The sequence below is a fragment of the Mus musculus genome, chromosome 19, assembly GCF_000001635.26.
Source record: "Mus musculus strain C57BL/6J chromosome 19, GRCm38.p6 C57BL/6J".
In the NCBI taxonomy this organism is placed as follows: domain Eukaryota; kingdom Metazoa; phylum Chordata; class Mammalia; order Rodentia; family Muridae; genus Mus; species Mus musculus.
The window spans coordinates 44,239,681-44,250,944 of record NC_000085.6 but is presented as its reverse complement, the minus strand read 5'-3'; the positions used below and the strand labels follow the sequence as shown (position 1 = coordinate 44,250,944).

The window sequence follows — 11,264 nt, the reverse complement described above, 5'->3', positions numbered from 1 at the left end:
CCCAAATATGTCCCAGCGCGTCCATTTAAATACTGTCCCAGTCAGTCACTAAGGACTGATGGGGTCCTGAAGCCCTGTAAGCTGGAGGTGGGAGGTCACTCCTGCCTGACATGTGGGCCATACACACTATTTATCCATGCTCAACCAGAGACATTCTAATTATACTACAAGACAAAAAGTTCCAATTTTGTGCTGTGGAGAGCTGGTCTCAAAACTACCAGCACAAAACTCCACCCCACAATGGCGTGCTCACCTCTGGTCCATTTTCTTTGCCATGTCCTACCTTTTTTACTTCACAAGATATTGCTGTATAGTTCATTTCAGAATCAAATATTGATCTGCCCTGTCAAACTCAAATATTCCCATGACCATTGGTTTATCTGACTTTCGGTGGCTTGGCTCATAGGGAGCTCGACTAAGCAGCATGCCAAATCTTTGCAGAAGTTTGAGATCACTTCAGCCACTAGTACATTAGTGGGTCGCATGATGTTAAAGCCTACACCCTAGCTGGGTGTGGTGGCGCACGCCTTTAATCCCAGCACTTGGGAGGCAGAGGCAGGCGGATTTCTGAGTTCGAGGTGGGTGTCCTGGTCTACAGAGTGAGTTCCAGGACAGCCAAGGCTATACAGAGAAACCCTGTCTCGAAAAAACAAAAAAACAAATAAGTAAGTGAGTAAATAAATAAATAAGCCTACACCCACTGACAGGAGTCATTGCTTAGAAACCTCCTATTTCCTTTCACAAGAATGCTGGCTCTCAGATGCCCAGAACTTACCAGAGCTGAGGCCACGGAGTAGAATTCGGGACTTCCAGGACCGAAGCTGGATTTCTGCTTCAGAGTGTGGAGCTGTGAAACAGGTCAAGTGCTGTCCCCCGAACCCTGTCCTGTGTCTTACATTTCTATATAGTGGCTCTCCAGGCTCAGCCTTACCATGTGGGCTGTTGCTCAGAGCTATGGATTTAAAGGTGCTAGATGGCTGAGTCTTTCATTTCCTCATACACCTTCATCTTCTGCCAAAGGGGGCGAGGTGTGCAGAGGTAGCTGGCCTAGGTAGCTCCAGGCAGAGAGAGTGGAAGAAGGGGGAGAGGGGGAGACAAAAAAGCCATCTGCCAAGTCAGAGCCTTGTGCTGCTGAGAGCATCCCAGGTGATCCTAATATAACACGGGCCTAAATCCTGTCCACATCTTTTTCCCCGTGAGAAAATGGTACGTGGAGATGAAGAGATGGCTCAATGATTAAGAGCATTCCCTGCTCTTCCAGAGGTCTTAGGTTCGAGTCCCAGTACCTGCATGGTGGTTCACAATTGTTTGTAACTCCAGTCCAGGGCACTTTATACCTTCATTTGGCCTCTGAGGGCACCAGGCACTCAAGTGTGTGTGTGCGCGCACATCAATTCTGCTTTCCTCAGTCACTGGTCAAAGACTATTCGATGTTACTTTATCCAACCATTGTCCCTGGCTCAGCTCTGTCTGCTGTCCCCTATGCCATCTCTTCCCTCCCTGCCCCCCCCCCTCCTCGTGTCTTCTCCTCCACTGGCCACTGGGCCTCTCCTGTGGACGTGGGGACACTTAAGACTTCATTCTGGAAAACAGTATCTAGTTCAGCAATTCGGGTGAATTCTAGCTGGGGAGACCCTGGCACATGGGCAATGGGGAAATTAAAGCAGGAGAGACTGAGAAAGCCATGGAGGCAGTGACCACTCACAACTGCATCCTGCCTACCTATTCTCCCCGGAACTCGAGGGGGGAATGAGTTTTGAACCAAGGGCTCAGCTGTCGCCCTCATCCGTAGGGGAAAGTCCCCAGCTCGGGGAAAATGATGGCACTGACCTTCCCACCCACTCTGAATGCTATCCACCCTGAAGCATTATACACACACACACACACACACACACACACCATACACACTCTGACGTAGGTGCATGCACACCCCATACTTAGTCAATGGGTAGGCTCTGTCGGGTAAGAACTCCGCTGGGAATCAGTAGGCATTTGGCTTCATTTGTGTCTATGCCTTCAGAACATACCGGGACTTTTGAGAGAGGCGTGAAGCCCTGGGTAAAATTTTGAAGTGGTTTTGTTTTGTTTGAGTAAAAGAGGCAGGGAGCAGACAGGTGCTTGTACCCAGCCGCAGGCTGAAGGAGTTGGCTATGGAATAAGGAGAGGAGATATTGAAAGATCCCTGTGAGATTCATTTTGTGGAGGCCCCGCCCTCTGAGGCGGCTACTCCGTACTTCTGTTTTAAATAAAAGTCAAGTGTCCAGTGGAGCTATCAAATAACTTGGTCATAGCCACACTAGCCAGTTTGTGGTAGAAGTAGTTCAGAGCAGACACGTAAGGCTGACACTCAGCTCTTGAGGCCCAACCCTATTGCCCTATATGTCCCATGACAGGGCTGGCCGCACGTAGCCCACTGCTCAGCATTTCTGTCCCAAGGACAGAGAAAAAAAAAACTGTATACTTAAGTGGCTCTACCTAGCCTCATCTAGGATGGCAACTTCAAGGTGTGGGCTGCACGGGCGGCGCCTTCTGATTGGATCGGGCTCCTGCAGAGCCGCAGCGCGGTCGCTGATTGGCTGCGCGGGGTCAGGCGCTGTGGGCCGAGTGAACGGGAGTGACCCTGTGGGCGGGTGCTGACCGAGAGTAACCCCGGCAGGGACGCCACGCCTTTCCCTTTGTCTCCTCCGACTCTAGGCTCCCGCCCGCCAGGCTTGCCTAAGCAGAGACAGGGCGTGGGAGCGGAGGCGGGGCTGAGTGCAACGAGCGAGCATCGGAATAGCAGAGAGACTGAAGCCTTTGCGCACAGCTGCTTCCTTCTGCCTCAGGTCCCAGCTTTGTAAGTGGGGTTCTGTGTGAGGCCGAGTGGAAGTCTCTAGGAAAAAAAAAGTTTATAGATCCTCGAGCAGATGTGGCGAATGTGCCTTAGTGACTCTGGAGTGATCTCTTGTAAACATCCTTAAACGAGAAAAGGCTAGGCGGCTTCTCCCAGCCTGTACCTCGGTGGGTAAGGAGTCTAGAGACCGGTCCTGGGACAGTTTTGACAATGCAAAGAGGCAACGTCAAGAGTGCGCTTAAACACTGATGGTGGGGGTGGAAAGTGGTTCAGCCGCTGTGGGAAAAAAGTTGGCGTCCCCATGAAAGGTTGAAGAATTTATCGCAAGATCACTCCGATGCGCTCCTGCTACACACCCAAATCAGTAATGGTGCGACAATGCACCTAGCAGTGTCGCCAGTTGCACAGGGCCATAAAATTACCACCTCACTTTCCTCATTATGATTAATTTTAATTGTCAGGATTGAGAACCACCAGGGAGATACACCTTTTTGAGTGTGTCAGAATGGGCCAACTGAGAAGGGCGAGAGCCACCCTGAATGTGGGTGGCATCTTGACACAGGCCGGGATCTGGACTAGATTAAGAAAAGGCAAGAGGAGGTCGCAGGCTGCTGAACGCTGGCGCTTCCAGACTTCAGATACGCTATCACCTCATGCTCCTGCTGACAGAGCTGGAGCGCCTCCCTGCCATAGCTTTCTATGCGAGCCAAAAGGAAAGCTTCCTTCATTGTCTGGTCAGGTGTTTTATTAATAGTCGGGAGGAGGGGAGAAACGGATATACCTGTTTCTCCAAGGAATTAGGAAATAGACATTGGAAAAAGAAAATGGATCTATTTACAGTTTGGCCAAAAGTACGGGGATCTCCACTCCTTCCCAGGAGTGGCTGTACATCTTAAAATCTGTAGAATGGGCAGAGGCAAACATATGCAAATGCAACTGTGAACCGGGTTAACTGGAGGAAGGAGACTGTTCCCCGGGATAAAAAGACAGGCTGTCCTGGTCCTGTGAAGGTTCTATGCCCCAGTATAGGGGAATGCCAGGGCCAGGAAGAGCAGGAGTGGGTGGGTTGTGGGAAAGGGGGGAGGGGAGAGGGGATTTTCGGAGGGGAAACTAGAGAAGGGGATAATATTTGAAATGTAAATAAAGAAAATATCTAATAAAAAAAAGATTGAGGAAAAAAAAAAAAAAAAGACAGGCTGTGCTCGCTGGAGAGCTGGCTCAGTGGATAAAGTCCTTGGGGCTTGAGGGCCTGGTTCCAAATCTCCAGAACCCAAGAAAGGCCAGTTATGCTCTTATCACGGGCTCTTATCATGGGCTCTTATCACGGGCTCTTATCATGGGATAGGAGGGAGAGGCAGATGAATGTCAGGGCAGCTAGCTAATGTGGCAACTCTGAGGAAGCGGATAAAGAGCATTGTTCACACACAATGGGGTGCTAATAAGAAAAAAAATAAATAAAAGAATTTCAGTGCTGATTGGTGCTCCGCTGTCAACAGCTGTACAAAACACGCTTCAAGAGGAGAGCCAGATGTGGCACTCACAGATTGTATGATTCTGTCCCTGTGAAGTGCGCAGTAAGTCCAGAGAAAAAGGAGCGTGCTGTTGCCAACGGTGGGGAGCGGGCTTGGAAGGTGAGTGAGGAGAGGGGCCAGTGGTCAGGTGGTGTAGTGTCTCTTTGGAGAGAGGGCATGTTTTGAAAGTAGGTGTGTCAGCTCTACAACACTGTGAGTGTACTAATACCATAGCGCTGTTCACTCCCCCCCCCTTTTTTTTTATCGGTTTTACTTTAGAAGAAAAGTAAGTGATTTACAGTTACCGTAGCTTATACCAGTGTCTTCATGGGAATGGGGAGAGAAACTCAGCAGGATAGAATTGCTAGGATCCCAGTAGGGCGGTTTCTGACCTGCATATCATCAGGGCACTGACCGAACCCTCGGGGGAATCAAGACCAGCAGATTGTTGGAAAACTCAAGCACACCAGGAGTGTGTGGGGCTGTGATTCTGATCTGTATCATTGTCCACATCAAAATGGCTAATTTTGGTTTGTGAAAGTCCACATCATTTAAAATGGCTATATCAAGAGTAAAAGGAGGCGGTGTGTGTGTGTTCTAGGTCATCTAGAATTCTCTAAGAGTTCATAAGACCTACGAGCATTCTTGCGCCCTCTGCTGGCATTTTAAAAGAAACCACTTTCCTTTTTCTGACCAGAAATATTACTGATTCCTATGAGGAATGACCCAGAATTAGAACCTCGTTGGGTTGATGAGCAGGTCCTCACGTGGGCCCAGACCTACCAGGAGTCAGCACAGCCCTCCTACTCCTTTATAGCTCAGATAGAGAAGCCTAGGGAGGGGAATGAGGTGGAACAACCTGACTGTCTGTCCCAAGAAGAACGTTCTTTTTGTCTCCAGCAACTCCAAGGCACACTCTCCATTTCTCGGACCTTGTGATCATTATCGGAGTCCCTTGCTCCAAATTCACTGAGCAAAATAAGTCTTTGCCTGCATCATAGGAAGTTAATATAGTCACAAAAATTGGACTCACACTCACTGTGACATTTACCATGTTTTGTAGTAAAGACAGAACCAAAGCACACTCGAGACCTGTTCACTTCATTGCACACCGACCATTTCGCCACAGGGAGACTTCCCAGCAGCCCTTGAGCTGAGAATGTAATAGGGTAGACCATTAAAACTCAGCTGTGGTTTAATGTTTAAGATAATCTAATAAATCCAAGCACTGGGGAAATACAGGCAGTGGATCTCTGCAAGTTCAAGGCCAGCCTTGGATACATAGTGAGACCCTGTCTCAAACAATCAACCAAACAAAAGATTCTGTAGTAAGTACTTTTGCACTGATGTGACCAAGTAACTGTCAGAAATAGCTCAAGGAGGAAGGATTAATCTGGGCTTACAGTTTCAGAGATGGAGGGTCACGGCAGGGAAGGCATGGTAGAACAGAGCCCGTCACATCATGGGAACACAGAAGAGAATGATTCTGGGATCTGGTTTGCCTTTCTCAAGAACCTTCAGCACAACTAATAAACAGAATTATCTGTAGAGATGTTGTGTTGTCCAGAAGACATTTCAAACAACAATGTTGAAAAACCACCAATATGCCTCCCTAAGGCTGGAATGTGTGTAACCTTGTGGCTTGGAACTCCAGTCTCATCCCTAAACCAAAACAGCCTCTTAAAACCACCTTACCGTTTCATTTACAAAAGAAGATTCTCTTAAGAGAAGGAAAATAAACCAGCTCACGGGATTTCAATTTTTAAACCACGTTAAAAAATGTAGGCCTTACCTGGTCTTCAAACTCTGCTGTAAATTATGTCCTTTGAGGAATATAACGTAAAAAGCCACTGGTGCGTCTATATAGGTAGCTATTGCCGAGACACTCATGGCAGACTTTCTGAGTCTTCCCATGGTCTCTGATATCCTCTCTTGTTCCACTCTTGTTCTTTCTCGGTCCCTTTTCTCTCCCCCCTCTCTTCCTTTGGAAGAGCAGCAGTGTTCTTAACCATGGAGCTGTCTCTCCAGCCCCCTTCTAATTTCATGTCTTTTAATTTCATTTTTATTTTTTATATAGTCAACAAATTTCATTAGAATTGCTTACGTGATCATGAGATCTCTCTCTCATACACACACAGAGAGAGAGAGAGAGAGAGAGAAAGAAGAGATTGATCATATATCCCCAGGGAAGGGGACATGAGTCCCTCTCCTAGGCATGTCCAGTGGTGACAGACACAATCCTGGATAGATCTTTTGCAGGTAATCAGAGCTGCTGTAACTTCAAGAGTGCAACGGTGAAAGGCCTGGAAGTCAGTGATCTCGTCCACCCTAGCCTTTCCCTCAGGCTCTAATGTTGTTCTATCTTCTTCCCCGAGAACCCCGGCTTTGGGAAACTTGATGTGGGTGTCGCATACAGGGCCGCGCCTGTCACAGTCACACAGTTTCAGTGTCAGAGGAACTGTGAGGCTCCGAATTTACTGCTGGCCATTGTAAAAGAGCCAACAACCAAAGCCGCATGTAGTGTCACTTTTAACAAAATCTCAAATGTTCGATTTTACCAATAAAGACTCTGGAGCCAGATGCTGGGGTGAAAGTCTGCTAGCTCAGAGAGGCAGAGAAAGCACCCAGCTGACCTTCCTCCATAGCCAACATCCCAAAAGAGCAAGTTCTCTTCCACACCCTCTCAAAACCCCCTCAAACTGAATGTCCCTCCCTTCTACTTCTAATGCGTCTCTCCATCCGTCCTCCTGGCTCCCTCTCCCTCTCTCTTTTTTTTTTCTCCTATGTTCAGTCCCTGTCAACTGGTTGCTTGCTCTGCCTCTTGACCTATGGTTGACTTTATTTAAAGCTGTTTACAGAAAGCTTTTTGGATTAAAGATGAGTGCTAGGGCCGAGCCACACCACGATTAGAAGCAGTCCCCCCCCCCCCCCCAGTAAATTACACAATCTCAGGGTTCACGGTGTGATCAAATATCTTGCAACACTAATCTATGGGCAAAACTAGTTGTTCAGAAAGCAATTCGATGGATATATTACATATAGGAAACAACAGTAATAGCTTCCCCAGTAAAGCCTTGGAACTCCACAGCTGTAGCGTTTTTAAAAATTAGTAGCAATGTGTGTGTGTGTGTGTGTGTGTGTGTGTGTGGTGTATATGGGGTACATATACACAAGGGGTACACATGTGCAGGCCACAGGACAACTTTTGGGAGTGAGTTCTTTTACCTTGTTTTTGAGGCAGGGTCTCTCTTGCCCGGCTACTCCTAGGTGGCTAGCCAGGAAGCATCTAGGAGGTTCTCCTTCCTGTGCCCCCATCACTCCGAGGTCTATTGGAATTACAGTGGGTCTCGCATTGACTCATGAGTCAGTGGGTTACCCTCCTACCAGACTTGCTTCTCTCATGCTGGTGGGCACATTGCCGGACCACTTGCTTGTTGAATACAGCGTCCACAGCTGAGGAAGATGAAAACTAATTGATGAAAACTAACCAACCCGTGTTGCATCTTTCAGCTGTTTCGTTAAACCAGTCGTATGCAACGGAGATTCACTGACCTAAGATAGTCATAAACCTCACACTTAATAGGAAGGAACTGGGCAATAGGCATCAGGACGCTATGCAGGAATCCCTGACTCCTATTAACCCAAGGAACAAACTGGACTAAGAAAGGAACCCAGCTTTGAAACTGTTTCAGAAGGACATCAAGGAAATCTTCAACCCAAACAGCTGTTTCTGAGAAAGTTATCTCTCACAATCTGCCTACCAATGCTATCTATCCCCCAGCCTCTCCATCTCTGCCTTGAAGTGGGAAGAGTTTCATTACCAAGCTCTGAGGCTCAAGACAGAAAGGAAGGCTGCCGTGTGGCGTGTGCTGTGTGCCGGGCTCCATGTCTGCTTGGGAAGCAGCTGGGTCTGATCACAGAAAGAACATTTTTATTTTTTTAAAGATTTATTTTATGTATATGCGTACACAGCGGCCACACCAGAAGAGTTCATCAGATCCCATTACAGATGGTTATGAGCCACCATGTGGTTGCTGGGAATTGAACTCCGGACCTCTGGAAGAGCAGTCGGTGCTCTTAACCACTGAGCCATCTCTCCAGCCCCAGAAAGAACATTTTTAGAACTCATTCCTTACAACACCATCTCTGCTTCAGGGTCCTCCCTGGCATGGTAGCGCTCCTCCATGATGTCTTAATGCAACACCAGCTCAGTGCCAAGGAAAGTTTAGGGTTTTTGGTTGTTTTTTTGGTGGTGGGTGTGTATGTAGTGTGTGTGTGTGTGTGTGTGTGTGTGTGTGTGTGTGTTGTCTTTCCTGTGGCCTGATGGGAATTAACAGAGAACATCCAGGAAGAGCTGGTTGGATTTGGCTTGAGACACCTACCCTGAAGCTCAAGAGAGATCAAGGAAAGAGTGCTCTTGGTGGGGTTCTTTAATTTAAAACATTTGCCGCGTTTTCAAAGGTCTATTCCAACCTGTTGCTCACCTGCAGCTCTCCTGAAAAGACAGTAAAGTAATAAGAAGGGTTAAGCAATAAGAAGGTCCCTCGGATACAAGACTAAGAACAGGAGAATTTCTGCTTAGCATCATAAAAGAAAGTTTTGGTCTTTTAATATTTGAATATTTTACAAGAATATTGTCTTGAAGTAGGACACTATACAACATGGGTGCTTCTTTTCGGTATTTGAAAAAACATTATTAAACCCCTATCCAGCTGGCTTTTGGAATAGACTGACTCCAAATTCAGCCACTCTTGTGACTCCCGTCTCCAGTTCTCTTAATCCTGGCTAAGACAGTGGCCTTGGACACTCTCTTCCGGTCGTAAGCCAGGCCCAGTGCAGCCATGCAGTCGATGAAGAACGTGGTGAAGTTGATGTGCCAGCGGTACTCACTGGCAGAGTAGTCGTAGGGGAAGGCATGGTGGTAGTTGTGGAAGCCCTCGCCTGCAACAGAAGCAAGGAGAGCAGTCAGGGGCCTAGCCAAGGTGGGACTTCATCCAGCCATTAGGGCTCATAGTGGCTTCTGTTGCTGCTGCTTCTCAGAGCTTTGATGCAGGAGGGTGGTGCAGGGGAGTGTCCATCAAATAGGACCCCTATAATAAAGATTTCTTGTTTCATCAGCTATTGATTTTTTTCTGAAATTTATGATTTTTTTTGAGTTACAGTTACTTGTAAACAAACCTGAACATTTAATTCAATATTTTACACAAACATATTGCAAGATATAAAAACTGTTGGAGTCAGCCTGGCAGCTCAGGTTGGATACAAAGAGCTCACATAACAGTGCAAGTCTGAAAAATTGTTCTCTGATCACCACACAGGCACTGTAGCATGTACCATTCTCCTCATATCAGCCACACAGCTGCGTAGCCATGCAGATACACACACTGGGGTGGCTATTCTTATTTTTATGTATGTATGTATGTATGTATGTATGTAGTGTGTGTGGAGGTGAACGGTCTCATGACAACTTTTCTCTGTGTAGCTCTGGTTGTCCTGGAACTCGATCTGTAGACCAGGCTGGCCTTGATTCGTCTGTCTGCCTCCCTGTGCTGAGATTAAAGACATGTACCACCAAGCCCCATTTGTGATGGCTATTCTTGGTTGTCAAATTGAGAATATCTGGAATTAAGTGAAAGTCTGAAATGACTGAACACACCAGCAAGGGAATTTTTGCCTAAGTAAATCATTTGACAATGGAAGAACCACTACTGGTCCAGATCTTTGAGGTGGGAAGACACACCCCTCTCTAGCGTGGGCCACACCTTTGCTGGAAGTCTAGAGAAGACATAGAAGAAGGAAACTCCTCACTCTGCCTGCGAGTCCTCACCCTCCCTAGCAAGTTTCTCTCGTCACTGGCTTACTTCAGGATTCCAGCTAGCAGGAACAGCAGATGAGACCTCCAGCCTCTAGACTAATCAACTATTGGGTTCTTGGCCTTTCTGTTCATAGGCAGTCATTGTCAGAGTAGCTGAACCACAGCTTCTAAGTCATTCTAACATATATTATATATTATGTACATATAACATATATTTATTCATTTTCTAAGTTCTTTTATTCTAGAGAACCCTGACTAATAAACACACACACACATTCATACACACATTCACACACACAGTCACACAACACACACACATAAATATTCCTTGTGTAATGCGATACTCAAAACATTTTTCTGAAATTTCTAATTTATTTAGATGAAAATGTGCTATATTTGTAACACTGAATATTTAGATCAATATATTGCAAGAAATATAAACTGTCACTTCAAGAAGAATAAAAATTGCTGGACATTAGTGGTGCATGCCTTTAATCCCAGCACTTGGGAGGCAGAGGCAGTCAAATTTGAAGCCAGCCTGGTTTACAGAGTGAGTTCCAGGACAGCCAGGGAGAAACAGAGAAACCCTGTCTCGCACCTCCCCTCTTGAGTTATAACAAGACAGGCAAACTCTGAAGTCTGGATTTATAACATTTTTAAGTGGCACTGCCTGTAATCCCAGCTCCATGGAGGCTGAACCAGGAGGACAAGAAAGTTCAAGTCTCGCCAGGACAAATTAGAAAGACTGTATTTCTAAGGTAAAGATAAAAGAGCTAGACAAGGGCTGGTGATATGGCTCAGTGGTTAAGAGCGCCGACTGCTCTTCCAAAGGTCTCCAGTTCAAATCCCAGCAACCACATGGTGGCTCACAACCATCCATAATGAAATCTGATGCCCTCTTCTGGAGTATGTGAGGACAGCTACAGTGTACTTACATATAATAAATAAATAAATCTTAAAAAAAAAAAAGAGCTAGACAAATAGCTTATTGGTAGATTTCAAGGACAGCCTGAGCTACAGAGTAAATGCAGGGCCAGCCTAGGAGACTTAGTGAGTTCCTGTCTCACAATGTAGAAAACCGTATTGAGGGCTCAGGGATGTCGTT

The 11,264-nt window shown here is 46.6% G+C and overlaps 2 protein-coding genes across 7 annotated transcripts in view; one reads left to right on the top strand and one right to left on the bottom strand.

The window, feature by feature from the left end:
- Window positions 1–2,616: 2,616 nt before the first annotated feature.
- Window positions 2,617–11,264, top strand: part of Pkd2l1 (polycystic kidney disease 2-like 1) — a 100,692-nt gene continuing 92,044 nt past the window's right edge. For 4 of the 6 annotated variants that reach the window (XM_030250974.1, XM_011247267.3, XM_030250971.1 and 1 more), the window contains exon 1: window positions 4,029–4,464. The gene's annotated coding sequence lies outside the window, so the exon portion shown is untranslated. Of the gene's footprint in view, window positions 2,837–4,028; window positions 4,465–11,264 lie in introns of those variants that run through there. The other 2 variants (XM_030250970.1, XM_030250972.1) reach the window with 2 other exon arrangements.
- Scd3 (stearoyl-coenzyme A desaturase 3) overlaps window positions 6,929–11,264 on the bottom strand; it is a 40,729-nt gene continuing 36,393 nt past the window's right edge. The window contains exon 6 of the mRNA NM_024450.2: window positions 6,929–9,285. Coding sequence (NP_077770.1) covers window positions 9,086–9,285 — 200 coding nt within the window. The 3' untranslated portion in view covers window positions 6,929–9,085. The remainder of the gene's footprint in view (window positions 9,286–11,264) is intronic.